The sequence below is a fragment of the Falco peregrinus genome, chromosome 9 (assembly GCF_023634155.1).
Source record: "Falco peregrinus isolate bFalPer1 chromosome 9, bFalPer1.pri, whole genome shotgun sequence".
Classification (NCBI taxonomy): Eukaryota; Metazoa; Chordata; class Aves; order Falconiformes; family Falconidae; genus Falco; species Falco peregrinus.
The window spans coordinates 31622065-31649735 of NC_073729.1; the positions used below are offsets into that span (position 1 = coordinate 31622065).

At 46.8% G+C, this 27671-nt stretch overlaps 1 protein-coding gene across 2 annotated transcripts; it reads right to left on the reverse strand.

Moving 5' to 3' along the window:
• Positions 1–1143: 1143 nt before the first annotated feature.
• On the reverse strand, positions 1144–14807 carry LOC114011701 (somatomedin-B and thrombospondin type-1 domain-containing protein-like). Of its 2 annotated transcripts, none has more exons than XM_055814432.1 (5): positions 13934–14807; positions 9800–9994; positions 8781–8859; positions 6798–6974; positions 1144–2090 (listed from the first exon to the last, which is right to left on the reverse strand). In XM_055814432.1, the coding sequence occupies exons 1-5, from the start codon at positions 14007–14009 to the stop codon at positions 1973–1975; spliced, it is 645 nt and encodes a 214-aa protein (XP_055670407.1). In that variant the 5' UTR covers positions 14010–14807; the 3' UTR covers positions 1144–1972. The 2 variants fall into 2 exon arrangements, with proteins under 2 accessions (XP_055670407.1, XP_055670406.1); XM_055814431.1 differs by lacking the exon at positions 13934–14807 and adding an exon at positions 13304–13808.
• Positions 14808–27671: the final 12864 nt, after the last annotated feature.

Consider the following 27671-nt stretch of genomic DNA (forward strand, 5'->3'; position numbering starts at 1 on the left):
GTGAACGTAACTTCTGGAAGACTAAGGTTTTTTAAGCATTATTAAGCAAAAATTCTGTCCTTTATATCTTAAGTACTCAATTCTGAAAGCATCTGATAAAAGCAGGGTTTCGTGTTGTCAAAAGTTTGGATAGATTTTGAAAATGAAAAATGTTTCCAATAGGAGGCTCCACTCTGCTCCTGAAATGACCAGCTGCCTCTTTACAGTCCTGTGACCCAATATGGGGCTTCTGCAGGACAAAGAACAACTTCCAATGACTAAATGCTACCGTGATTATGTCTCCACCAAGAAAATGAAACTGGCTTCCAGCTCAACAGGAATTCCTCACTGCAAAAACTGAAATGCTGTACTCCCGTTATTTATTCCCAAGCCATCTCTCAGAGGTTCGCATCCCTCTGCTCACAAACCAGCAAGTACTCCTGAGCAGGCCACAAGTTAGTTACACATTATGTCAGACAGTGAAGCACAAGCCCTTTTTTTTTTTATTTTTTTCCTTAAAATCTTGCTACTCTGGGATGTGATCAACCCACTGTGAATCATTAATCCACAGAGACAGCTTGTAACATATAATGAAAAGCAGAGCCTTGCTCTCAAATCCCTACTGTACTGGCCAAGAGGCATCAGGCACTTTCAGACCTCTCATTGCCATACTACACATGCCTCTAAGCATCTCAAGCACGTATCCACAGAGCCCTTTAATGTTTCCACAAAAGAGCCTCAACATGGACATTACACAGGTTTCAGAATCCAAATCTAGAGTCAGACTTGAGCATTTAAACTCTCTTCTGGAGCCACCCCCAGCCACTCACCTGGGTTTTGACAAATGTCATTACACAGACGCTCACCACTGCAGCACCCTGCCGCAAAGCGCAAGTCCTTTCTGTAATTTTCTTTAAGCAGATCCAGAAGCATGTGTATATTAAAAGAAACATCACATCCACTTCTGCATAGTGGCAGGTCGTGGTGCTGGACTTACACCTGTAAATCCTGACTAATTCTGGAACTGGATAGCAGCGACTTTTCCTCCAGTCTTACCTGCTAGAGCAGAGGAGTCAACAGCGGGATCGGCTGGAACAAATTAGGCAGGTTCACGCACTAAAGAGACGGCACTACACAGGTTAATCAAATAGATACACACTGGAAGAATGTCTCCAGTCTCCTTTATTTTCATTTATAGAAAAATATGAATATAAATCAGAAGAATTTAAAGAAAATATTTCAAATATTTTCCAGTCAAAAATACAAAGCTATAAGATAGCCCTCCTGGTACAGCTGGGATGACTTCCTATTTAGAGCCCCAGGAGAGCACTGCATTTTGGAGCAACTCAGAGATGCTCCTTGAAACCTGAAGTCCAAGAGCTAATTTATCCCTGGTACCTTCTATTCTCACAGATTTGAACAGGCTCATTTCTATGTTTTGCTGTTGTCTCAGCAGCACAAAATCAACCCTCTGTAAGACTGAGGATCAATATGAAATGGTGAGACCAGGGAGATTGAAAACAAGGGGAAGATATATAAGCATAAGCAGGAAGCATCCATGAAGAAGTGCCATTGCTATGAAAAGCAGGCACTTGAGTTAATTTATTTTGTGTTGTTGATTCTTCATTGAGACTTTAGAAAAATAACAATTAAACCTGGGTTCATATGGCCTTTTTTGTCCAATTCCTTATCTGGTGAATTCTTGTTCCTCTCAAGAAAGGGGGAATTTGCAAGAAGTCATCAGGGTCAGACAGGCCCCTCTCAGGGATAGAAGGGCAGAAAGAGACTGGCACTTGACAGCCACCCTGATTTCTTTGGAAATCGAGGAGTACACACAGACAGAGAGGATTCAGGATGCCCCAGTACAGAGAGCAACCTCTTGAAAGTAAGTGGCACAGCCTCTGACATAAGTCATTGCTTTGGTTGTGGTTCCGACTGCTGCCACACGCTGGTGCCAGCCATCACAGCACTCGCTCGCTGGGACTGTCAGAAGTTAGATGAACAAGAAGCTGTGAACAGAAGGGCAGGAGCAAGTGTCTAGCTGGCGAATTCTCTTCCAGGTTCCCCTGCATCGAGGGTTCCCTACCGCCTGCCAGTGCAACAGCTGATTCCTGAAACATAATCATAAGAGGAAGAAAGTTAATGTGCTGCACCGCCGCTGCAGGGCAACGAGGGCTTAAATCATCCCGTAAATCCCATTTAGTTTGCTAACATCCATTTTCACTCCATGGATCCAATTCTGCCTTTCTACTGCTGTAAGGAAGCAGCAACCACAGTGACCCCCATAGGATTACAATAGTGCCAAGTAAAGCCCCAGTCAGGCCGGCACACTGGACTAGAAGAACCCAGAGTAGCACATACTGTAGATGTTAAGTCCAAAAGGATTCACAGGAATATTCCCTCGAGGTGCCCAGCACTGCATGCAACAATTCACAAAGCACACCCACATCCCCATAACTCCTCTAGTGAAAAACCTGACAGGTTACAAAGTTACCCGACAGGTTACACCCCTTTCTCCATTTTTCTTTATAACACCATGCTCCCCCTCAGCAGGCAGAGCTCTATTGCCACCCATAGCCACCAAGGTGCTGGATAAGTACCTAGCACGCAACACACAGCACGTGTCTGTGTGAGCAGGTGCAGAGACAGGAGCATCTCCGGGTAACCACAGTAGTGGAACGCTTGCCTAAGCTTTTCTGCCTTGCTAAGAGCTACACGCCAACACAGCTTCTGGCTGGCAAATAGCTGGAGGTACCAGACCCACAAGTGTTGGGACAAGGTTACTCACAGGCCTCTTAAGTAGAGGACAAAAACCACTTTTTCTCCCAGGTCCATCAATACGTTGACCAGAACTGAACAGAGAAATATCCTGTTAAAACAACCAAGCAGGTCCGCGGGCCATTTTTCCCAAGCAGTGCTGGCCTAACGGTCACAGAAACTTAAGTTTTGCTATAGCGCCGTGCTCCTTCCCACATTTTAGCATTTGTTGGTCTAAGGGAACTTCTCACGTCAGTATGTCCCAGCCCTGACCTTCAGAGAAGCACAACTGGATCAACTCTTGCCCTGTGCAGACAGCTGCCCACAGAATAGCCCAACAGACCTCTAAGTTCTGCTTGTTTTATAGTTTTCTGGAAACTGGATTGCTCCAGCTCCACAAACATAACCCTGACCTTGGTTTAATGAGATATCATGCTCCAGAGCACAGTTTTATGCATCACGCATGGTTGGAAAAGGCTCATTGTATTTTTCTTTTGGCTTGGGGTCATTTCAAAATTCCAGAATCTGCACAGGGGGCATTCAGATCCCAGATCAGGCCGGCTGTGCACAGAGCAGTCCCATACCCTTCAGAACTCTGGGCTGCAGCTTTACCTTTAAAAGGCTTTACTCCTTAAACATATACGCTAAACCTGCTTACTCTCATCTTGCTGATGAGGAAGGCAAATACTGACTTTGCCATAAATCAAGTCCACCCTTCCTCTCTCCCTCCATCCCACGAGCATGGCCCCAGACTGTTGCAGTCTGGACATTCATGTGCCACATCTTGCTCCAGATGATGAAAAACAGCTGATCCTCCTAGACACAGGCTGAGCAACAATTTCACAGATGTCAAGTCTGTGCTTTATTTGTAGATCTTTCAGAAGATGACCCAAAATTAACAGATCAATTTCCTGGCTCAATGCTTTGCCTTGTTTATCTCATAACCTTCCAGAAGAAAGAAGCCAATGCAAGCTAGATTATCCTAGCTATCCTCACCTGATGGCCACAGGTCTGGCCGAAAATCAAGGACTTTGGAAAACCTCCTCAGCTTGCATAACAGAGGTTAAAATGAACCAGCATCTTCTACAGAGTGGGAGACAGGTGGAAGGCACAGATAACCAGCATCTCTCTTCAACCTGAAGCATTTATAAGCCAGACCCCACTTAGACAGAAGAAGATAATTAGGAAATACTCATCAAAATATACCAGCACTGCTGAGTTTATTTTAAACTCTGTCAGATGTTTTCCTTCCTGAGAGTCACTCTTGGAACAATATCTCAGGGAACTAATGTTGGCACAAGCTGCCGAGCTGACAGGGTGAGAAGCACAGTGCAGGCACGCGTGGGTGCGACGGCAGCAGCTGTGCATGCTTCCCCGCACAGCCTCAGCCAGCAGCCCCAGAGCCCCGGGCCAGCCCACCACGGCACAGGTCAGCCGGCACAACCAGCGCTCTGTGGTTACCGCAAACTGTCCCCATGTCCTGGCAGAGTTACACCAGCAAGAAGTCAAAATGAGCGTGAACCGAGCATACAGCCAAGAGACTTCTGAACAGATCTAGGCAAACAACACTCGCCGCATCCTAGGCTCTGGCATCAGCTTTGGCCTCCCACCATCCTCCCTCTCAGGGAAACAGTTGCTTTCCCATCTCCTTCCACCTTTCTTTACAAGCATCGCATTTACGCCTTCCACATCTAGCCAGCGACTCCCAGCCTGAGGAGCTCACCACGCGATCCCCTCAGAGCACTGCTCCCCTGCAAAGTGCACACTCAGATATGGCCACTTTAACAGAAGGCAGAAGCCTTTTCACAGACATTTCCCTCATCCCACTCAATGGCTGTCCCCACCAACAACCCAGTATCTTCTCAGAGATCAGAGGTCAGTTTTTTCCTCCATGCAACCTCGTAAAAAAAGTATATTCTTTCTTGAAACAAATTAGAGGATAGCTCTGTTCGTATAAAGAATACCTATAGCAAATAGTTGCGCTTGAGATGTTGATATCAAGAAAATCAAGCAAAATACCCAGCCCTGGCCAACAATCTCCTTGACTCACCACTGTAAGGACATACAGTGATAAAGATCACCAGACCATGTTCTGGAGGTGTCCTATCTGGGGGATACATGAGAGTTACCTAAAAGATCCATGCGAAATATAAGGGAGGCTTCATACACACACACACACACAGAGGATGAGGAAGCTGCAGACCAGAGACATCATTCATGTTCCACCTGCCAGTCACACATCCTGCTGCCCAGCGCTGACACAGCTGCCCAGCGCTGCTGGTTCAAGGAGGCTTAAAGTGCATCTCCATTGCCTTTTGTAGAGGGCAGCTTTGTCCACTGCTCAGGCCACCTCTGCCACTCCTTCAAGTCTATGTTACCACCCTGGCAATGAAACCAAGTGAACACACACAGTACCTCAGCCTGGCACACACAGAGAGCTCATACCTGCCTAGAAAACGCCACAGACATGACCTCATTTGACATTACAGGCAGCAACGCCGGAGGGGTAAAAGCTGGCGGTGTTAGAAGTTGGCTTTCCTGCTGGCTCTCACATGCCTGCAGTGCAAGGGTCCCACCAGTTCAGCTTACAGACCCCCAGCAAGACTCTGGGAACAATTTCTAGGCTCTGCTCAATTGGGATGGATTTAAACCATCTGCTGAGGTGAGGGCTGAGTGCTGACTTCAGTGAACCAGTCACCGTTCACCCCAGCTCCATTATCGTTACCCCTCTCCAGCCTTCAGCCTACCAGCTACCTGACAACCAGATCACCAATCCTAAAGGACACAGTGCCATTTTCTGTGCTTCCACTCAGTGCTGTTCACCAGGTCAAGCAAATGAAAATGCTCGCCTCTTTTCGCAGCCCAATGAGGAAATGAATTCCTGAACATATTTTTATTTTGCTTAATCTGATGTTCCTGTCTGGCTCCAGGGTTTTAGTAAAATAACATTATTGTAAGCTTTTATAATCAGTTACATCTTGAACACAGGCAAGAGCTACTCCTGGCCAAACCAACTGTGATTTTTTTCTTCTTTATCTAAAAGCTTTTGGAACCTTTGTACATAACAAGCCCAGGCAGGGAAGGAAGAGGCATGAGAAGATGACTTCCTCTTACAAAAAAGCCTGAGAAAAACCCTGCCTAAAAAAGGCCGTTATTGGCAGTCTTGGTAGTGCAACACATTGTGTGCTTCAGGTCTGACAATGCTAATTTAGAGTTTCTAATTCAAATGAACATGCTTATTTCAACATTTATATAAGATTTTAAAATATCCCTGCCCAGCACTGATGGACAGGCAGGGCTGCCAACCGGTTTCAGAGGATGCCTTTAACAAACTAACAATGGGGCTAAGAGTATGAGCATAAAAGCAGTGCAGAAGCTGTCCCTCCAGTGACCACAGCAGAGCTCGGGAGCCAGGATTCCTCTGTTTCTGGCTCTGCCACAGATGTGTTCTGCAGCTTCAAGCCATTCCCTTCCTCTTTGCTGGAGTCTGCTCAATTTGTACAACCTGGGTGGTCCCCATCAGTCACCCCAAAGCTTCTTCAGCTTTCCAGGGAAAGGATGCTGAAAGTGCAAAGATTTAACAGTACTTCCATCCAACCTCAAGTGCCAGCACACTTACACACACCAAGTCCCTAAGCCAGCTGCCACTCACCAGAAACACTCACAAAGGGTCACTTGTAGAAACATAATCCCCAGTGCTTAAAAATCAGAAACAGATTTGGTTTTGTTTGACATCAGACAGGACCATTAACCTTAGAAGCATTGCTAGAGTGTCTTTAAAACAAAAAACCTCCACAACTGTGCCACTTAAAAGTCAATGAGATTTAGCAGGCTAACTGCAGGTACTGCCACACTTCAGTCCTGGCTCTGTCACTGGTTTAATACATGAGCTTCCCCAGGTTATTTTGTATCTGCAAGAAACTCATGGTATGCAACAAAGACCAGTTAATATATGTAGAGTGCTCCAGAGAGCTGCACGCAGTGCATTATGAAACTGGGACAAGCAGATCAAGGGAGAAAAATGAAAAATTCAACAGGAAAACAAAAGCTAAAACTCTTACTTTTTGCTTCCACTGCCATCCCCATAACAATGTAGGCTTCTGGAGTCTAAAGCTGGGTGCTGACATTCCACACAGACAGTGTGGCCCTCCCTGAGATACTGCATCCAGTGAGTGTATGAGTGGTGGCTGTGCAAGCAGCCCGGCGTGATGGCCACAAGCTGGAATTCAACACAGTACCTGCAATCAAAACAACCAAGCAGGTTAGCTCAGTAACGAGATTAGAGCCCTCCATGGGACTAGAAGAGACAGACTAAACTGAATGACCACAGGACACTAATTCAGAAAACAAACAAACAAAAAAATCCCACACCCAAGGTCATAAAAACCAGAACATGGGGTGTACCTGCACTTCAACAAGGTTAAATAGGGAAGAAAACTACTCTGCTGGTGTTTTCAACTGACATATCAAAAAATATCAGGTATTACTGGCATCTTTTTTTACAAATAGAGATGCAGATTGGTCAAGCATTTGACTAAAGCAAAAAAAAACCCCACCAACAGACAGGTCTTCTGAGTGCAAGTCTGGTATCCATTTGCTGAACCACACTTTATCATCTACTCTCACTTACTTATAACGGGTTTTGCAGAGCAGCTTGCAACAGGAACTAAGAATCAGTCTGTACACGATGATGTGATGATCCCCCTCCTAAGTGACACAGTGGGGTTGTCATATCTCAGTGGGATGACCACCAGATTGACACAGCACTTCTGCCCTGCTCAGACTTTGCTTTGCTTCTGATTTTAACCAGACCCGAGAGGAAAGCCCAAAGGAACTGGCCTTGTTTGGAGGGGAAAACCAAGGAAGTTCAGTAACCATCTAGAAACACAGCAGAGGATTGGGTTCTAGCCTAGACTGGTCTGTATCCGTCATTACGGGGATTTCCAAACACCTTCAAGCAGCACACTGAACCATGTGAGCTATTTGCTTCCTTGTCTTACCTGAGGGAAAGAGCAAGGATAAATATGTGTGCAATAGAGCTGCGTTCACATTTTTGAATTTTACAGGGAGAAGGCTCAACTAATGAGGAGTCCAAGGAAGGCTCAGGGTGAACAGATGCTCTTTCCTTCAGACACAAAAGTGAGGGGGACGGATGCACTCACACACTATGGAAATACTTACATGTGCAACAGCATTTGGGGAAATAAATCAACAAGTGCATGGCTGCATCACACTGGAAGAGCAGCTTTGGGAAACTCCACACAGTGTTTACAGGAACAGCAGATCTCAACAAGAAACAGGCAAAACACTAGGGACTGCAGCAAGAACCCCTGGGGAATAACGAGCTTGCAAAGCTGTGTATGAGGGGTTACAGAGTGGAAGGTAACCTTTCCCATCAGCACTGTGTCACTGCTAGCCATGGTCCCAGCTGGGAAAGAAGGGGAGTGGGAAGGCTGATACCAGCTCCCCTGTGTCTGAGGCACCAGCCCGAAGGCAGAGCAGCACACACACAGAGATGGCTGTGTCTCAGAAGACAACATGCAACAGAGCTTTCTGCACAACCCTGCCTGTACCTGTGCGGTGCAACAGTGCTGCAGAGGAAAACAGGCAGCGTTACAGCCAAGAAAGGGCTGAAAAGGGGGAAAGATGTTCTTCCCATGCAGCAAGATAGCAAACCCTGTCCCCTGGGAATTTACCCCATTTATGTAAAAAAAGTCCAGACTGCACCAGATTCTACACTGGGAAGTGCTGAATGAATGGTCTTCGGATTTTTGATCACACAACCTTAAACAGCAGCGATGCCATCAACAAAGAGCTGAATTTCAGTCTTGTACTGGCCTTATATCAAGGCAGACCCACAGCTTTCAGATGCACTGCAGTTACTGCTGTCGCTGATGGGAGAGCAGCACCCTGCTCTAGAAAAGAGCCACCCTTCTGCTGGGAAACGCTGATTCTGATGGGCAAAAAGCTGGGCCCAAAACTGCAACCAGTGAGACACTGAAGGTGGAGTGTGACTGAGCGCCTGTGCTGAGCCTCCAACTTACCCTGCTCTTTCATTGCCATCAGCTGCAGCTCTTCTTTTCCTCGCTTTTCCAAACCCTCCTGTTGTTATTAATGCTGGGACTGCGTATACCAAAGGGAAAGAGTACACATAGCATAAGTGGCAATAATGCACTAAGGCTGTTAACATCTGCAAAACAGTAAAGATAGGCCTTTAATGTCATATGCTTTTATCTTCAGGAGGAGACAAAAACAATTCTAACTTTGTATTTTCACATTATCTGTGACCATCAACCATTTCACTAAAAAGAGAAACTGTCCTGTTGCCAGTTTTCCACCTAAGCAGAGTAAGCCTACTTACCAGGCAGACCCAAAAGACAGAGTGGGGAGGCAATATTCACTTAACAACTCTCAACAGGTTTGAAAAAGTCAGTTGTAGCCAACATCCAGACTGGACCGATTTTGACCCCAAAATACCAGTAAAAATGACAAGCAGCTCTTCTAAAAATCATTTAAGGTACATCATGAAAAGTTGACTTGAACAAACTGAAATCAGGCTCTTTCTCCAGAAATAGATGGAGGTCTCCTCTGCATGCACTCTGCTCCAGTGTAGAGAAGGCATACCTTGCCTTTGATGGGTATTGCTCCTTCATGACTTTTTGCAGATGACTCATAAAATAAAAAATATTAAAAAGAAAAAAATCCTGCTTAACACTCACTTACAGAAGTTTTAAACAGGCATAAATCTACCAACTCTATCAAAATTGCCAGACATTTACACTTGTATAAGCGAGATCACAACTGGCCTGTAGTATTTCACTTTTGAAATACAGCAGATCTCAGCCCACAGCAGGCATTGCTTTCAAATACTGTCCAGGAAAGGATATCTCTAAGCCCCTGCGTGAAGAGCACAGTTCTCAGTTACACCAGACAGGTCCACAGCAAACATGCTGGTGTCTGAAAGCAACTCTTTTCAAGTACAGTAAAGAAAGATCAGCTCTGCTGCCTCAAACACGGGTCCTCTCCTCGCGTATCCAGCCACTTACATTTTCAGTGGACTTACTCAGGGACTGTTTGCACTCTGTTCCTTGCTGAGACCAGTACTCCACACAGCCAGCCCTCTCCTCCAGAGGAGGGCATGCCTCTCCTCCGTTCCTGGGCTCCTGGATGATGTGCCTCCTCCGAACACGATACGTGGTCTTGCAAGGCTCCACGCAGCCACTCCAGACGCTCCACTGAGACACGACACAGGGGATAACTGGAGGTAGGGTAACAAACAGGGACATAGAAGGTTACAGAAGTTATGTCAGTGATGTGCCTTCTCTAGAAAAGACATTTTCTGACAAAGCTCAGTACAACCTTCCTTATTTCACACTTGTCCCACAGTTCTGTTCAGCAGTTCCCAGTAGCTCTGCTCCCAGGAAATTACCTGCTCCAGCCATCCAGAGCAGTCTACATGGGGCCAGTCACCTATTTCTGTTTTTTTTCTATTATTTCTATCTCCTGTACTGCTGCAACCCTCCCCTGCAAACTGGGACCTGCACTGGATGAACTGAGAAAAGTTTTAAAATTAGACAAGGTCAAATTGCATGGTAGGGGAAGAGCAGGATAAAGAGCAGGAGAAAAGGGAGGGTGTTGTAGACCCTTCATGCAGATAAGGCCTGAAATCTTACCAACTTCTCTTGTGAGATGTCACACAGCACATGATGACCAGCCACGGAGTCTGGACCACAGCATGGCAGGCTGGAGTTAAGTTCAAGAACTAAAATGAAATACAATGGCTTCCACTTTCTACGTGTTGGAACCAGTCCCAAAATAGTCTGAGGATGTGACTCATGACTTTAAATTTTGGAAACCTGCACTATGTAGTGCTTCAAAAATCTTCTCAGCATTGAGCATCCCTACTTGCTCTCACATAGTAGCCACGGTGCTAAACTCCTAAGCTTTGACCTCCAATGCAGCTAAAGAAATGCCTGCCTTCAGCATTCAACATCCCATTCGCTCAGTCTGGAACACACTGGCACCACTCCCTGTGTCACATATCCCCTTTGTGATCTCTTCTCCATGAGCATGCCCATAGTTGAGTTTCATAGGATTGAACCTTTGGGGAGAGCTATCAGGAATAACACAGGAATCACTCAAGCACAAGAGCATTCACCTGCTGGTCTCTCCCAAAGGCAACTGGAGCCATAGCCCATGACATATTTGATCAGTTGTACTTAACCAACACAACCTCACCATCAAGAACAATACCTTCGGAGAAAAACACTTGCAGGTCAGCCTAAACTCATATATTATCATATATTATTTTTTGCCTTACATATTCTCAGTTGGCTACAGTCCCTCTCCTTGCATTTCTGTATCTTGTGACTGAGCTGAGCCACTGTGTGACAATACACCACACCAGCCTTTCTAAGGACATCAATTTAAAGATGCACATATGGTTGAATGACGGACTTGGAAGTGCTCGGTTAAACCAGGGCAAGGTTTTGTTTAGACAATGGTCTTGATGACCTTAAAGGTCTTTTCCAACCTAAACGATTCTATGAGCCCATTCAAATCCGCGAAGAGCCACTATGCTCAGCACCTTACAGTAACAGGCATTTGCACCCCAATTTGAAAGGTATTCAAAAGCCTGAGTCCCAGTGATTTCACTGGGATATGAACTGCTAAATGCTGCTGCGAATCCCAGCCTTTCTGAGCATTGATACTTCAGTTTATTCTCCCACCAAACACAGATAAGCCCTCGTCCTGGTTTAACCAAAATCAGGACACCCCGATCACTGCATTAACCTCATTTGAAACTGCCCTTATCTTTCAAAACTTCAGGAAGATCTTTTAAATGCTATTGCTTTTCTTCTTTGTCTAAAGTCACCACAAACAGCTTTTTAAACCTATTCAAAGATCAGGCGTTAAATCAATTATCTAAGTGATTGAGACTTTTCATCTATGCAGCAATGGCACCATAAAAAAGTCTGTGCATTGGATCGTAGGCTTCCCAACGTTATTATCATTTTGTGCATCTGATTTACTCAGAATATTCTGCTCTCTTCAGTTTTGTCTGCTGTCAGATGTTAATGCCTTTGCCTTAATATTTTGCTTTACAATTCAGTTTGATAAAGCAGCTCTTCAGCGGTGGGAGGAAGAAAAAAAGGCCAGGCTGCCAAGGCAATACTAGTCAAAGTAGAACTGGGTCCCTTGCATCCACCGCAAATGAATCACAGGAAATAATGCAGAAATACCTCATCCTCCACAAAACCAGCTTTCTCGCCGATGCTGTTATTCCTCTAGCGAGCCACAGGATGGCACCGGGCTGGGAGAGGCAGCCCAGTGCCCCGGGCTGGCAGCGAGGGCAGCCCTGGGACACCTGCACGGCTGCAAAGGTGCCCAGCGCAGCGAGGGGCAGTCACCGCTCCCTTCCACCCCCTCACAATGCCTAACAAGGGCTGCAAACACTCTCCTTATTACTCTTCTGTCATGTGAGGAATAGACACAAGGCGTTCCCATCCATCCCAGTTATCCCTGACTGCTGAGGGCAGCGGGACGCAGACTCAGCGGGACTGCAGGAGCACCCAACAGCCCAGCCGTGTGCAGAACAGGCACCAAAGGCACGGGGGCATCCAGCCCCAACGGCAGGACAGCCGAGCTGCACCCTCCCCACAGACCTGGGGTGCCCTGCCCCAGGCCAGAGGTGAGCCAGGTTTACGGGATCCCACGGGCAACACTTTGATGCTTGCTGCTCTCCGCTGCACTTAGGAGTTGCTGGTCTGCAGACCCACCAGCCTGTCCTCATTCACTGACGTGGCTTGTTTAAATCACTTTGGAATTAATTTATTTCCCCCCTTTTTTCCAGCTCTTACTTGAAAGGAAAAGGGCAATTGAATCACGGGAATGCAGGCCCATCTGCCTAGAGCAAAACTCTGCTGCGAAGGCACAGCCATGCAGGTTTCAAAAAAATGACATGATGCGAGCGGGTAAGACTTTTTGAAGGTGCTGTTTGTGGGAAAGGAATCCGAGATTGCACCACTCACTAAAATCACTTACCTCCTCAATTCACATCCGCACTTTAGCAGAAGACATTTATGGATGGATGGAGGGATGGATGGATGGAGGGAGGAAGGGAGTGCTGCTGTGCCCCTGGGAGGGCAGCGCTGCCTGGGACCCGGCACACGGCCACACAGGCACTGTGGTCGAGGCTGCCACCAGATCCAATGCTGGAGCTGTCGGTGCCTTCTGCCGGGAAGCACGGACTAACAGGTGCCGCAGAACTGATCCCATCCATACTCATTCAACCCACAAGAGGGAAAGGGATCGGGGGATTCTGACTCAGTCCCACTTCGCTTTCCTGTCCTGTCCAAGCACGCAGCATCCCGACGCGTCCCGCCAGCGATCTGCTCCAGGGGACCCCAGCACCCCCGGGAGCCACAGCCTCGGCGGGGACCACCGTGCCCGCAGCATCCCTCCGGCCGGCCGCCCCCTCCCGCGTCCCCAGGCGCCCAGCGGCGCCTCCCGCCCGGGCAGCTGCCTGCGCGGGGGGCAGCGGGGCCGAGCCCCGCCGGCCGCTCACCTGGGCAGGCCCGGGCGTAGTCGTGGCAGCAGTCGAGGGTGCGGGCGCACGCCTGGTCGCAGAAGCAGGGCCCGCGGGAGCCGTCGGGCCGCCAGCCGGCGCTGCGGCAGGCCTGGTCGCGGCCCGGGCAGCACAGCCCGCGGGCGGCACAGCCGGCGGCGGCGCGGCGGGGCAGGACCGGCAGCACCAGCAGCGCCAGCAGCGCGGCCCAGGGGGGGCGGCCCGCCATGGCGGCGCGGCGCCCTCAGCCAGCGGCGCTGCCCGCGGCCCGGCCCGGCCGCCAAGGCGCGGAGGGGGCAGGAGCCGACCCGCCTCCCCGCGCCCGGCAGGGGGGAAGGCGGCGGGGCGGGCCGGGCGGAGCCCCGGTGCCGCCAACCCGGGCGGCCGCCTCGGCCCGGAGCCCTTCGGTGCCACCGGCGGCCCCGCAGCGGGCGGGCCCCCCCCGCCTCGCCTCGCCCGGGGGGACCGCGGCCCCGGGGGGCGCCGTGCAGCCGCCCCGCACCAGCCCCCGTGTTCTCCGGGCGGTCCCGTGCGGTGCCTCTGCCCTGACCCTCTGGGCAGAGTTCGGACACGCAAGGCTGTCATGTCTGACGGCCAGCGCTTACCAGCCAGATCATCATCGAAACGTACTGATCAAAGCGCCCATCTGGGGCCGGACTGCACTCAGCACACCCCAGGAGCCACCACAAACCTGAAGGTACTCCATTCCCAGCAGAGCAGCCTGCAAGAAACACGCTCCAGCGGGCTATGCTGCCTCCCTGCAGAATTACCCTGAATTTGCTGCTTACTTCCAAATGCAAGAAGCTTAAAGCGATTAGAGCCACTGGCGTGAATTATTTAGCTATTCAGGAGGAAGCTAAAGGCTTTACTGTAAGTTTTTATCAAACAGGCTTGCTCTAAAATATTGATCGCAACAGATGTTATACTTTGCTGAATACTGAGCTGGGATTTACAGGACCCACCCACTGGTTCTTTTGCAACCGATTACTGTTGTACTAACAGTGGGTATGGGCAGAGCGTTCCCACTTCAGGGAGACTGCAGCAAAGATGCTTCTAGAAAAACAGAAAATAATGTTAGAGGACAGGCTAACACCTTTGTCATGTTCAGTGCTGGAGGCATGGGAGCAGAGGCGACCGGTGCCAGCGCATCAGCTCAGGGATAACATGGTAAAACACTCCCAAAAGATCAGAAATAAAAGGAACTTTAGCTTCTTTGTATGTCAAAACCATAGCAAAATGTCTCATTTTCTTGGCAGTGGTCAGATACTGTCACCTTGGAAGTCACACGTGTAACAAACCCTGTAGTGGGCAAGAGGCAAAAAGGCCAGGAGAGGAAAGAGAAGAGCACTACATACAAGAGGCCATGGGGGCTAGGAAGCAGGAATTTAATGATACCAGGTGTTAATTCCTGCCTCTGCCAATGAGTCACTCGCTATGTGACCACGGGTAGGTAACTTAATCAATGTATGTCTCATTCTTGATCTAGAACAGGAAGAACATTCAAAAGGAGATTGCATTACTCAGCTAATTAGTCAACACAAACCAGAGGCTCTTGCGCAATTAACTGAGGGGCAGTAACAGAGAGCGCTTCCCAGGTGTTTGTTTCCAGCACTGATGCTGCCATGCTCCGAGTCGTGCCCCCCCCCCCCCCCCCCCGCCAACAATAGTGGAGGTAGGAGGAACACCTTCACATTAATGAGGCATAGAGAACTGACTGAATGAAAATTAGCCTCAGAAAGCAACGCATCCACATAACGACTGCAAATTTGACTGACCCTGCGCTTTTAGGAAAATTGGATCTGGGTTCAGACATCTCAGGAGGTTTATATTCAATCCACCCCCACACAAGTTCTTGGGAGCAAACTTTGTTGCTCATCTCACATTCCCAGTCTGAAAGCAGAAATTCTCCCTCATTCTGGTTTGACATAAGCCCCGGGGCGGCTGGGGGGTGGGTGGGGGGGTGTTAGGGTTTGTTTCTATTTGTTCCCTGACAGGCTCTGAAGATGGTAATGTTAAAGAAGCCAAGGAAAACGTGGCTTAAGCCATGCTGGACCACATCAGCCCAGCAACAGATTTCTTGCAAGAGAGTTGTCAAGACCGTTAGCCCTCTAAGGGATATTGGAGCCAAGGGAGTGTGCTTTACAGAAAGGAAATGTGGCTAGTCCATCTTACAAGGAGAGGTTCAGGAGGAGAACAGCTTGCAGCGCTGACCTTGCCAGTGGAAACTCTGTCTTCCAACCTATGGGGAACATCAAGAGGCAGCTCACCAGGGCAGGTGGAAATGCAGCTTTTATCTGCTTGTTCAAACTCAACCGCTTTCCTGGCTGACCACATGGGGTTCCTGCCCTCTCACTCATTTTCCTTTGCTTAATTAAGCTGCACTGTGCTGGAGCTGCCACTGACCCAGTTCCCAGACGCCCTCCTGCTCCCTTCATTAACTCTGAGGGGCAGGAGGATGTTGCAGATGGAAAGTCCCTTCCAAAGGACAAAGGGAAGCTTACTCTTACTTTCACTCTGGGTAGTTAATCAGTGTCCATGCCTGCACCACAGGCTGATCCACCCATCTGTGGAATGCTGTCCAATACCGACCCCTTCTTAAACTTTATTTTGCCATAACTTCACCACCACCACCCCAAAAAAAAAAAAAAAAAGATAATCTAGCCTGGATAGGATTTACCAGGTTTTTAAATAGGATTTACCCTATTTCCAAGCATTCAGCCATTTGCCTTTACGTCCCTATCACCTGATAATTTAGACATACATTACAAACACATTAGGACAGCAGTATTTTCTTTGTTCTGTGTTTATACAGCCCCTTACATTTTATGTCCTTTGTGCAGGATTTGGGATTCCTGTGCATTCCAGCAATAAGGAAACTAGCAGAGCTATCAGTCTGCAGGACCAAAAAAAAAAAAAAAAAAGGTTCTGGTTTAGAGTGTTTGATTTTACTTTCCATTGTCACAGCCAAGTATGTAAAAGCATAGAAGGAAAGTAGCCAACCACATGATCTGATTTCTTGGAGCTGATTTCTACAGATATGTGAAGGCCACAGGAGAGCTGGCTGCCACCTCATACAAACCATTCTCCAAGGCTATCACAGGGATGCTCTGCTTCTTCCTTATATTTCAGCAAGAATCACCACCAGTTCACACAAGCTTTCCAGAACATGACGCAAATCAACAGCAATTGCAACAATACTCATCCAAAAGGAGGCAAAGGTCAGTGTTTCCACCTACACTTTTGCTGCTGTGAACAGGTACTAACTTGAAAATCAATTTCTGTAGCAGTCTCTGTTGTGATCTGCTGCTTTTCCTATCTCACACCCAAAGCGTGCAAGGGCATACTTTTCCAGGCTTTGCTGGTGAGTTTTAGCACATGTGGTCCTAAACAGACTATGTCCTGCAGGGCATAGAGAAGCACAGGAGGAATTTCAGTTCCACACAGCAACTTTGTTCTCAGCTTTTAAATAGCAGCAGGGAAGCAGAGAAACCCTCAGAAACTTAAATGTTTTCAAAGAAAAGCTGGGGCAAATGATCAAGCTTCCTACAACTAACTAATCCGATAGAAGCAGCAAAACTCCATAACCAAGAAACCCAGCAAGAGGCTGAGACCTTCTGGGATAGTTGATAATCAGGGACTTTGCTCTAAGCACAGACAGCACTTGTACAAATCAACACCGAATGCCAGCTCTTGTCACCCCTCCACCCTTTGGAAGCTGAGCTCCTTTATTTACCTAAAGTTAGGTAAAAACCTTCTATCCCTTTCCTCCTAATTCCATCATCCTGTTTTGGGGGATAACCCCCTTCATGAAATGGTTCCTCAGCATCCTCTGAAACAAGCTGTTTCATTTTCAGCAGTATTTATATTCAAACACAAGCCCTACATTTCCTCTTGCTCCTCTAAGGCTGCTGCTCTGGCTGAGCAGCAGCATTTGCTCTTATGCCACACCATGCCTGCTTGAACTGGAGACAAAATGCAGCAGGAGAGGACCATCAACATCAATCCAAAGAGAGACTGAACTGCCCCACGTTATTCTTAACAACTCTCCCTTCCAAACGGTCCCTTACTCTTGTGCCTGATTAATCAGGCAGAACAGGGGTAAACTGGCCTCACTCCAAGGCCAAAGCAAATGCTGTGGTTTTGTGTTCATGGCACCTACCTGTTGCTGTAGTTGGCTGAATGTTTTCCCATCCTAGATCCTTCCCTCTGTGTGGCAGGAAAAAAAAAAAAAAAATGTCCACAGCTCAGGAAAAGGAGGGAACACATGCAAGACACACCTGGCTGTCTCCCACAATTTACCCTGCCTGGCTATTCCATTGAAGTCATTCACCTGAGGTTTCACTGTTTGTTTCAAGCACTTAACTCCCTTCCCCACGCGCTGGCAGTAGGAAATCTTTGAAGCAACTCAGCCCTTCATTCCATCCTAGACCCTGAGGATGCTGCTGTCCCCAGCCTGCCAGCCCCAGCTCCCAGCACACAAGCTCAGTGCACCCAGCTCTTGCCCAAGGCAGGCCAAAGATGCCCTTTGCACAAGCTACTGTGGTGTCCTCTGACTCCTCAGAGCAGATCCAACCATACCAGAGCAAGGAGCAGAAACTGGGATTTGAGCTCAGAGTGCTGCTGATAAAAAGCTGTGATTATTCATCCACTAGAAAAGCTGCACTGGGTCAAAACAAAGACCCATCACCCCCACTATCTGTCTTCAATAGAGGCTAATAGCAGACGCCCGGGAGGGAATATAAGATAGGTTGAATGTATAGCAGTATTTCCCCAGAATGCTCTCACGCTTTTGGTCATTTCACCTCCAGGATTTCCTAATAGATGGTGCCTATGCCTCAGTCCATGTCTTATGCCAATTCTCTCCCATCTCGTTTTGAGCCCACGTAAACTTTCAGCACCCACAGTCTCTTGTAGCAAAATGCTACGCTACACAGGGCACAAAGATGTTTTGAACCTACTGTCAGCTAATTTAATTTGAAACTCTAGTTCTTGTATTGGAAGAGACAGGGAACAATCAATTTTCATTTACTTTCTCAAGGCCACTCGGGATTTTATAGATCTCCATTGAATTGTCCCTTAATCATCGCTCCTGTAGGTTGAAAAACTGCCCTGCCAGGAGGGGCTGCCGGGCCAGCAGTTTGAGCTGGGGGGGTGTCACCGTCCCAGACTCTGCCACAGCAGCTCCTCCGTTGTGATCTCTGCTACAGCTGTGTTTCTAACATCCAGTTCCTCACCGGTCCTGCTTCTCTCGAGTCCTTCTTTAGGTGAGCTAACCTTTCACAATGAAAGAAATGGCTGCTGTGGATGTGGTCTTGCTTTCCCACGCAACCCGCTCACACTATGAATTCATGCACTTAAGGCCAAGATAAACACAAATTCACACAGGCAGATAACAAGCTCTTTGCACTGAGAAAGAGAGAAGAGTCTCATGTTGCGAATATCCTAATGCAAGAATTAAATTTTCTTCTTTCTTTTGACAAACTCAAAATAATAATAGTAAGAACTAGAGGAGCTGGCTGATCTACTTCTACTACTGCTTTTTTTAAATGCCTGTCTGCCTGCTTTCCTCAGGCACCCTGTACAGAAAGCCATAATTAAAAGTGTTGGAGGGGTCAGGAAAGGGAGGAAGACTAAGCACTGAGCGTTAAAAAGGCTTATTTGATAAAGGATTCAGATAGAATTTTCTTTTATCGAGACCAGTAGGCAAAGAATACAACTGCAGGTATCCTAATGCCAATTTACTTGGAGGAGTTTCAAACTCTGCGCTGTGATTCTCTCCTTTGCAGTATCCTTTGAGACCTTAGAATAGAAGTGAAAAGACTTGTAAACATCATTCCCCTTCTGTACACATCTGCTAGTTTTTAGCACACAGAGACACGGGAGGAGAATTAATACCAAGAAGGAGTCAAGAGATTTTCCTGAAGAAAAATCAGATTGTAAGTCCATATATTTCAGATTCTTCTGTCTTTTGTCAGAGAAGGACACCGAACAAAATAGTCCTAAACAAAGCCACCCAGGAGCAGTCCTATACTCTGACAAAGGGATGGGATCTCAGTAGGACTGAAGGGAGTTTTGGCCAGCACACCTGAACTGGGCTGCTGACCCAGGGACCAAAAAGCATCTCATCCAGAAAAAAAACCCAAAAAACCTTCTTGTTAGACCTGGACTTTTCTGCATGTGCTCAGGAGGCCAGCAACTGCTTCACACCTCTTCAGATGTGCCTTTGTTACCCTTGTAAAACTCAGCCTCAACTGGCTGCAAAATAACCGCATAAGCTTCCCAGACAGCACACAGAGGGCATGTGCAGAGGGCAGCAGTCTGCTCCAGAGCCCTACTCTATGGCCAGCTAGGTCCAAAGCATCTGCTGTTTTTCAGCTCACCAGTTTTGTCCTCAAGATACAGACTCTTGAGGTACTGCTGAGAGAATCCGCACCACAGCAGAGCAGTTATGGCTGAGCAAACACCTTCTTGGATTTAAACCCCAAAAGCATTCACCCTTGATAAAGGCTTCATCTCAATGTGGAAAACCTACTGTCTTCAGCAGACTCCCAACACATGGGAAGCATGATCTGCTTATTCTGCCTTCTCCTCTCTCATATATAATGCTGCATTATAAGACCATGGGGGGAAGTCAGGCTAGAAGCAGGGAATTCCCACCCCTCTCATTCAAACATGGCCATAGGCACGGAGAACACAGGTGTTAGCCTTCTCTCTTCTGCCAAAAGCCACTACACAACCCCATCACATACTGCCTCTCCATAGAGAGCAGGGCTGTGACTCATCCCAGGCCATAAATGAAACAAACTTGTTTCATTAAAGATAATAGCTTTTTAATGACAAGTTGGAGAAGGTTCAAAGTGGCCAGAAGTCTTGTTTAGAAAATAAGACGATGAATACTTTAATAAAAAGCTTTTAGTGGTTTTCTTTCTAGGCCTTTTGCTTTCCCAAAGGAAAGGAAAGGAAACCAGCCAACTTTTCTGGACCTGGTACTCTCAGTTTTCTTTTCCTAAGAGAAAATAAAGGAACAATTTCTAAGAGTCTGAGCCACAAGAGGGGATCCTATGAATAAGGTAAGCCATACTGTATCCCCTAAGCAGAAGACAAACCTTGACCAGGTTTGCATTCAAATCAAACCTGGAATATTCCCCTAGTCTCTGAAGGCCCAGGTTGACACCTGACTCCACAAAGCATTTCTGGGTATCTTTCAAATCCAGAATAACTGCCACAAGGCACGCTCTCTAGCAGAAGGAACACAATGCCTAAAATCCTTTTATCAATTTCACAAGCTACATGACCCTCTCCCACATTAAGTCAAAAGCAGTGCCTGACTTTTCAGATTCCTCCCAAACAAGCTCCATTCTCACGCTTTCACCAGCTGCCTCCACAGACAAGTGCCTCCTCATTCAGCCCTTGCACCTTTGCATCCTCCTCCAGCAATGCTTCTCCTGCAGCCCACGCCACGCTACGAGATGGCTCCAGGAGCAGCAGGCAGCAGCAGCCTTCCCTCCCTTCACTGACTCCGGCTGCAGCTCATTGCTTCCCGTTCTATAGCCCACGGGATTTTACTGCTGCCGTTTAAGGATAGAAGAGGTCAACAGGGACATGTATAACGCAGCAAGGGGCTTCTCCCAGCAGGTCTTTCCTCACTCCAAAGAACTTGTGGCTCAACTAGAAGATGGAACTTTTTGTCTTCTTTAACATGGACCATTTATTCCCTTCCTATGAGGAATCTCCCAAGTGTGCATGAGATGCTACAGAAGAAACAAGAAATGCACTCATACCCAAGAAACAGCCGCCCAGTTCACACCCCACAAGATCAGCCTTCCCAGTCACCATCAGATCATCCTGCCTCATGTAAGCTGATCACTTTGGCTAACGTGTTCTCGACATAAGAGCCTGGGACTCCAGGTCACCAATTCTCCTTCTCTTTAGTCACAAGGCAACAGTTGCAACTTGGCACAGGCCAGAATCCAGGCCCCTTTATTTTCACAAGCAGCTATTTATAAGATTAAGATGGAATAGCTAAAACATCTTCATTTTCTATAACTGATAAATCCAAGAGAAACATCAAAGTTTTTTTTTTTACAATGGTTTTCCTAAAACAGACAATAAAAAATTGGTATTGTTCTTCCAAGCAGCATAAGACTTGGGATACATGAATCCACCCACAAATAAAGAAAACCCCACTGATTTATTTACTGAATTGTCAAGTCAGTTGAGCTGTTTTATGAGTCAGCAATTGCAAATGAGTCATATGCAAGTTGCAGCAGCAAGCTCCAGGGTGTCACAGCACCACTTGTCCCCTGGGACACTGTACAACATAGGAACAGTTGGGAATAGTCTTCAGTACAATTTCTTCAATGCAGCTGTCATCCAGGTCACATTTTTCACTCTGCTAAGTCTCTCCCCAGACGTTAGGAAAAAAGTAAAGTAAATGAAAGCAAATCCTAAAGTGGTACAGACGCTGCTTACACAGGACACTGATGTGTCTTCTCCAAATTCAAGAGCACACTTAAATATGGTACTTGGAATATTACACTGCACACAAACATAACTGTTCTGACTAACCAGGCTCCGTAACAAGCTATACAAGCTGCAGAAGAAAGCAGATATGCTTACTATAACTGGTCCCATTTCTAAGTTGCCAGTTAATTGCACAGCCTAAGAGACCACGGCTTTAAATAAAGGTCTCCAATAAACTGATCATACATTAGTATTTGACTGAGATAGGTGAAATTTGAAAGACAATTGGTTTAGTGCCAATGTACGTTTCAGAATTTTAAATTGGCCAGTTGGAAAACAGGTTGAGTATGGCCAACATTAGCCAAGCTTTTAGCTGACACTGGTAACTACAGTAACAGAAAAAGCTGATTCCCGATTACACTGTCTTGGATCTCTGCGGTCCAGGTGCTGCCTGTATCACACAGTCACACTGGCTTTGTTTTATACATGTCAAATTGTAAAGAAGCCAAAGAGGTCAGAGCACAGACCCCAGTTTAATCTCTGCTGTGCAGAGTTCCTGGAGTCCACAAAGGGGAGGACTCCTGGTCTGATCCACACCTCTGCCTGCCAGAGATAATCGCAGCACAATGCATGTCACGGATGCAATGAGTCAGACACATCTGGTGCAATCTGCCTACCAAGTGGCATGGAAATTACTGTTTCAATCTTGTAAGCAAAGCTTGATCCTACTGGGTCCCATCTACCAACAAGCCCTTGTTTGTGCCAGCAGTTCCCCGTCGTCACTGGGTCTTTTTCCTTGACCAAGCATTTGTAGGACTAGAACTGGAACAACTGAGTCCTAGTTTCTGGGCTCCCCCTCAGTTTTGGAGCCATATTGCCTCTTGAAATGTACCCACCTTACCTTGTTTTACCAGGGAAAAGGTAGTAAACTCACCCCTGTAAATTAATAGTTACAGCTAATCTACAAAGAAGCAGATATTTATTTACAATAGGGTACCACTTAAGTGATGAAGCCAGAGGCCTTATCTACAATGAATATAATTCCACAAGAGATTCAAGGCCACCCATCTGCACAAATCCTGTCTCTGCAGATGACAGCTAAACACTTGGCAGAACATTAAGCAGCAGCATAGAAATATGATGCATAATAGAGCCAAAACCTAAAGCATTGACCCAAACTCACAGAAGTCAACTTTTCAGCACAGTCCTTTTGTGCCTGGCATTTCTGAGTGCAACTAGGAAGCAGCATGCAGTAACAGCTGGGATGAAAATAAACAGAACCTGTAACACCACCTCACCTATTTAACAGCTTTACTCAAATGATACAATTTACATGACAGAAACTATTGCATTTATTTTCCTAAAGGAGAGCAGAAGCTGGCAGGGGAAGGCATTGACCAGTCAAGCATTTATGTTCCACGGGCAAAACGAAGTCACCAAGGCACAGGTCACTTTGTAATTTAGTAAATGCAAAGAGAAAAAAATTTTGCTTTATTTTATTTGGAATAAGGTGCACTGATCCCCCCCCCCCAAAAAAAAAAATACCTTTTTTACTATTTCAACTATACCCAGGTGTGAATTATAGAATTCTGGGAGGAATAATCTGATCTGCTCCTCAAAAGCACATTCCTCTTTTGAATACCCAGGCTCCTGCACAGACCCATGAAAAATGATGCCATAAATTACATGAAGAAAAATCTTGTAAACAAGATAAAAAAATTAAGTGTGTGAGGAAAACATTTTTCTTCCCCTTGATATTAAAGTGTGTTTTACATTAACAACCTGTAAAACTCCACTAAGCTATTTCTGATCGATTTTAGTTTTCATTGCTAAGAAACTTGCTATATTTTTCTTACTGTAACTGTAGGAAGTAGCATATTAAAGACCTCCTAGTGGCTTGTGGAAAGATATGGGATAGAAGAAATTCGATCTAAAACAATTCAGCAGATGGAGATGCTTCTAGACAGCATGTTCAGAAGACTGTAGTGTGGGAGTCCTTTATTTCTTATCATTTCTTATCATTTCTTATCAGTAATATTTGCCCAGTAAAACATGTCATCAACATTCAGCATGAAACCAACTCCCCCTACCTACAACCACTGCCTTCACTTAGGTACAAAAAGCTCAGCTTTGGGAAAATTGTGTAACTGCTGTTTATTTAACCACCAACTTGAAGGCAAAAACAAAGCAAAAGAAGTTCACCCCATGAGATCTTTCCACCTCCACATGCTTAGTGCTCCGATAACAGGTCCCTGAATAAGATGACATGAAGATTATAAGGGTATTGCTAAGGGGCCAGAGTCACTATTTTAATAAAGATTTTTTTTTCTTAGCTCTCCTCTAATCCAGAGGTTTACACAGCTGCTAAGCTTCCTGGAGAGATTCCCTCTTACACAGTTTCCACTTAGATTCTTAATCATCATTGTACCAGCATAAATTGGGTCCGTGTTAGCATAAAAACAGAGGAGCTAAGCCACGTAACATCTCTTACCAGGACTACACAGTCCAGTTGTACACAGTCCTTTGCAACATGGCCCAAGGGGCCAAAACCAATTTTTGCTTCTGCAAGAAAAGTTAAGACTGCCAACTGATCTGCTTTAGACAACTCACAACTAACTCTGACAGCAACTTGGATGAGTTACAGCTGCAGAAGCCAAGAGCCAGAGCACCATGCGTACTCATACAGATCTCACAGGACATGAGGACTGTTCCAGCTCCTGAGGTTTCTGCTCCCAGTATGAGGGAAATGAATAAACCCTGTGAGATCCTCCTAACACTTCCATCACTACAATTCTCGCTACAGGACTACTAGCCCCCTCCTCTCTCAGGGATCCTATAGGGGTTTAAGGATCAGGCAAACCTACAGGAAACCACAACTCTCTTACACGTGGCTGAACCCAGTGGTGCATTCCTGAAGGCCTGAGAGATCCTGTCTTCTGTTAGCCTTGCAGACCAGACCCCCTGTGCAGCTTTGCATCTTCCTCCTCTCAGCTCCCGAGCCACGGAGCGGGGGGAAACAATGCTGTGATGGACAGACAGACGCCCACCATCAGAGGGAATATCTGACAACACCCAGATAAGGGTGACCCTTCCTCTTCCATATGAGGGAAAATCATTAGGCTCAGCCATGGATAGATACCCGTGTTAGATTCCCTGTCACAATTCAGACAGGGAGAAGGCATCTCATGGGAAACTGTGACCTTTCTGTTTTGTTTAAAGAAAAAAATAACAAAAAGAGCACAGGGGAGAACCCAGCAATGCCATTTCCAGCAGCCAGCAACAGAGTAAGAGAGGCACCCACTTGCCACTTGGAAGGAAAAAGCTGCATCACATCTCTCAGGCAACAGCTGTGACATCCTTTGAGCCTGTTGCATCCAGTCCACATAGCATTGTGAACCCTGCACCCAGCAGCTGTGCCACGAGTCTGACAGTCACACCCAGCCCTGATTCTGCTTGCTGTCACTGAAGAAACCCACCTGTGCTTCCCCCCTTCTCTGCTCTATTCCTGCAAGTACTTTTCTCCAAGGCTGGGGGGGTGGGCAGGAAAAGAACTGCAAGAAGCAGATTTATATCTGCTTTATATACTAACAAGACAAATCAGAAGTTGACCCCTTCTCACGAAGCCTTCCACTTGCCAAAGGCCTACATAACAGCAGATCTACCTGGTCATCTCTGCTAGAAAAGAAGCCAGGTTTGCATGCAAATATATTCACGAAGTCACTGAAACTCATTTTGAAACAGGAGACCTCATCAGCATCCCTCTCACCCCCACTGATGTTGCTACTTACCTTTACAGCCAGCAACCTCACTTACAAGGACTTCCAATGCCACTCTGGCACCCAGCATACCATCCAGGATCAGAAGACAGACTGGCAGGGAGTATGTGTCACAGTTTAGGGGAGTGACCGAGAGGGTTTACAGAAGGAAATCATGACCAGCAGCACAAAATATGTGTCACTGTCACGACACAACTCTTGTGAAGCATGTGCCTGATAGATAAGTTTAGGTAAGCTAAAAACCAACAGGAGATACGCATCGCTGTTAGCATCTTTGGCAACCACCTTTTTCTCCAGGCAGTTTTCCCAAGCCCTGCTAAGGTGTTTCCACAGCAATATAAATTGCTGACTAACAAAACTTCTCAGACACTTCCAGTCCTCCTCTGTAGATTTCCAAGAAAATTGCACCTATAAATATCCTGCTGTAAAAAAAGCAACAGTGAATACTCAAAGGAGAAGTCTGCTTGGAACTGCTGGTATCAAAGGTCTCATCCACATCTGTTTAAAAACTGCTTCACTCTCATGGTAGACCTTTTCCCATGAGTGCTATATCTCAGGGAAAAAAGTTTTTACCTCCTCATGGTAGACAAAATTCTTGCAAACATGAATGGAGACTAAGCCAGTGTAACATGTGACAATTACAGCAACAATCTCATGGGCCTGCAGATGGTTTGCAACCACTTGCCTGAGATAGCAATCGTCTTTCTTCATCAGCCGGCCATTAAGTTCTCCAGCTGGATTTGGGAAAATTGGTGGGTGTAAGGCAGTTGTGCAGCACAAAGAAAATGCACATACTCCAAGCTACTAAACAAGGGCAGAAGTAGAGCTTAGTATTTCTTCTCACTGAGAAATGGTATCCAGAAGTTAGCTGCTGCTTACAGGCCAGGCTCTATCCTGGCCTGATGTGCAAGCATTCCAGTATCTGTGGGAGGATCAAAAGCACAAGCCTCACCCTTTCAATTGAAGAGCAGCCCAGATCCAGAAGCAATAGGCTGTTGAAGACATTACGGCCACCCACAGCGGGAAATGCAATCATGTGTGGAATGGAGAGCGTGTGCACTACTCCCAGCACACTGACATACTGCCCCACCTTCAGAGGGCAGCTTTCAGGAATGGGCTTCAGGGAATCCATCTGGGCAAGTGGCTGCATCTGCTCACCTCCCACCCTCGTGCACCAGCTGAGCCTCCTCAGCCCACTGGAAGGACACCTGCACCCGGTCAGGGATGGCAAGCATGCCTTGCTTCTTCATGCAGTCAATGCTGAGACCATATCTCCAAGAGTCTTTCTGGCCCTGGCCATCCTCGCTGAGGAAAGTTACGTGAACTCAAGGGACTCTGCACAAAGTACAGAAATTAGGACAGCCCCTGGCTTTAGTATTTGCTTTGAAAAAGAGACTAAGGAAGTCAAGTTTATTCTCAGCACCAGAAGGCAAGCTTCAAGGTGACCCACCCACAGCATTCAAAACCAAACAGAGCAAGCGACAGGCACAGTGAAGTGCAGACTATCCAGCGGACAATTTTTCTAAATATAACACTAAAAAAATCAGGCAGATTCTCAGGTAACAGATAGAAATGGCCCTGAACCCGTTTCTGCGAACCCAAATAAATCTTAGGGAATATAATGGAATTGTTTCAATTTATACCATGAATATGGTCTTGCACAAAGAATATTTTTACCTATTACCAAGGCAACTCTGTTACTACCTGCAAGCTGCCAGGTGCTTCCCATTCACATTATTAAAGACTTGAGCCCATTTCAGTCACTGAAAGTCTTGTGGCAGGGGCCACATCCAGCCCTTGCTAGCCTCATGCTGGCACTGAGCAGAGAAAACAGGTGAAAATAATTTTTTCAGACCCCAGAGTACCTGTTTCTGTAAACACAAAGAGAACCTACTCCAGCACTTTTCTCCAGAGTAATTTACTGTGAACAGCCTAGAAGGCTTTAGCACCAGTCTTTGGTAGGTATCACAAGGCAAAGGGGAGATTTTGGCAGTATGTACTGGGAACCTCTGAGGTCACTCTCTCACTGTCCCCTGTCCATTCACCCCACTGAAAGAGCACCAGTCCTCCCCTCTGCAGCATGAGCTCACCTGAGGATCAGCCAGGTGGCCTGAGCAAGAAAAGTCTCA

Excerpts from the sequence above, each read along its gene's own strand:
- LOC114011701 (XM_055814431.1), bottom strand. The coding sequence starts at position 13,532 with ATGGCGGGCCGCCCCCCCTGGGCCGCGCTGCTGGCGCTGCTGGTGCTG. Across the intron at positions 9,995-13,303 it reads CTACGCCCGGGCCTGCCCAG|TTATCCCCTGTGTCGTGTCT; the intron begins GTGAGCGGCCGG and ends CCCTACCTCCAG. Across the intron at positions 2,091-6,797 it reads GATGGCAGTGGAAGCAAAAA|GAATCAGCTGTTGCACTGGC; the intron begins GTAAGAGTTTTA and ends ATTATGTTTCAG.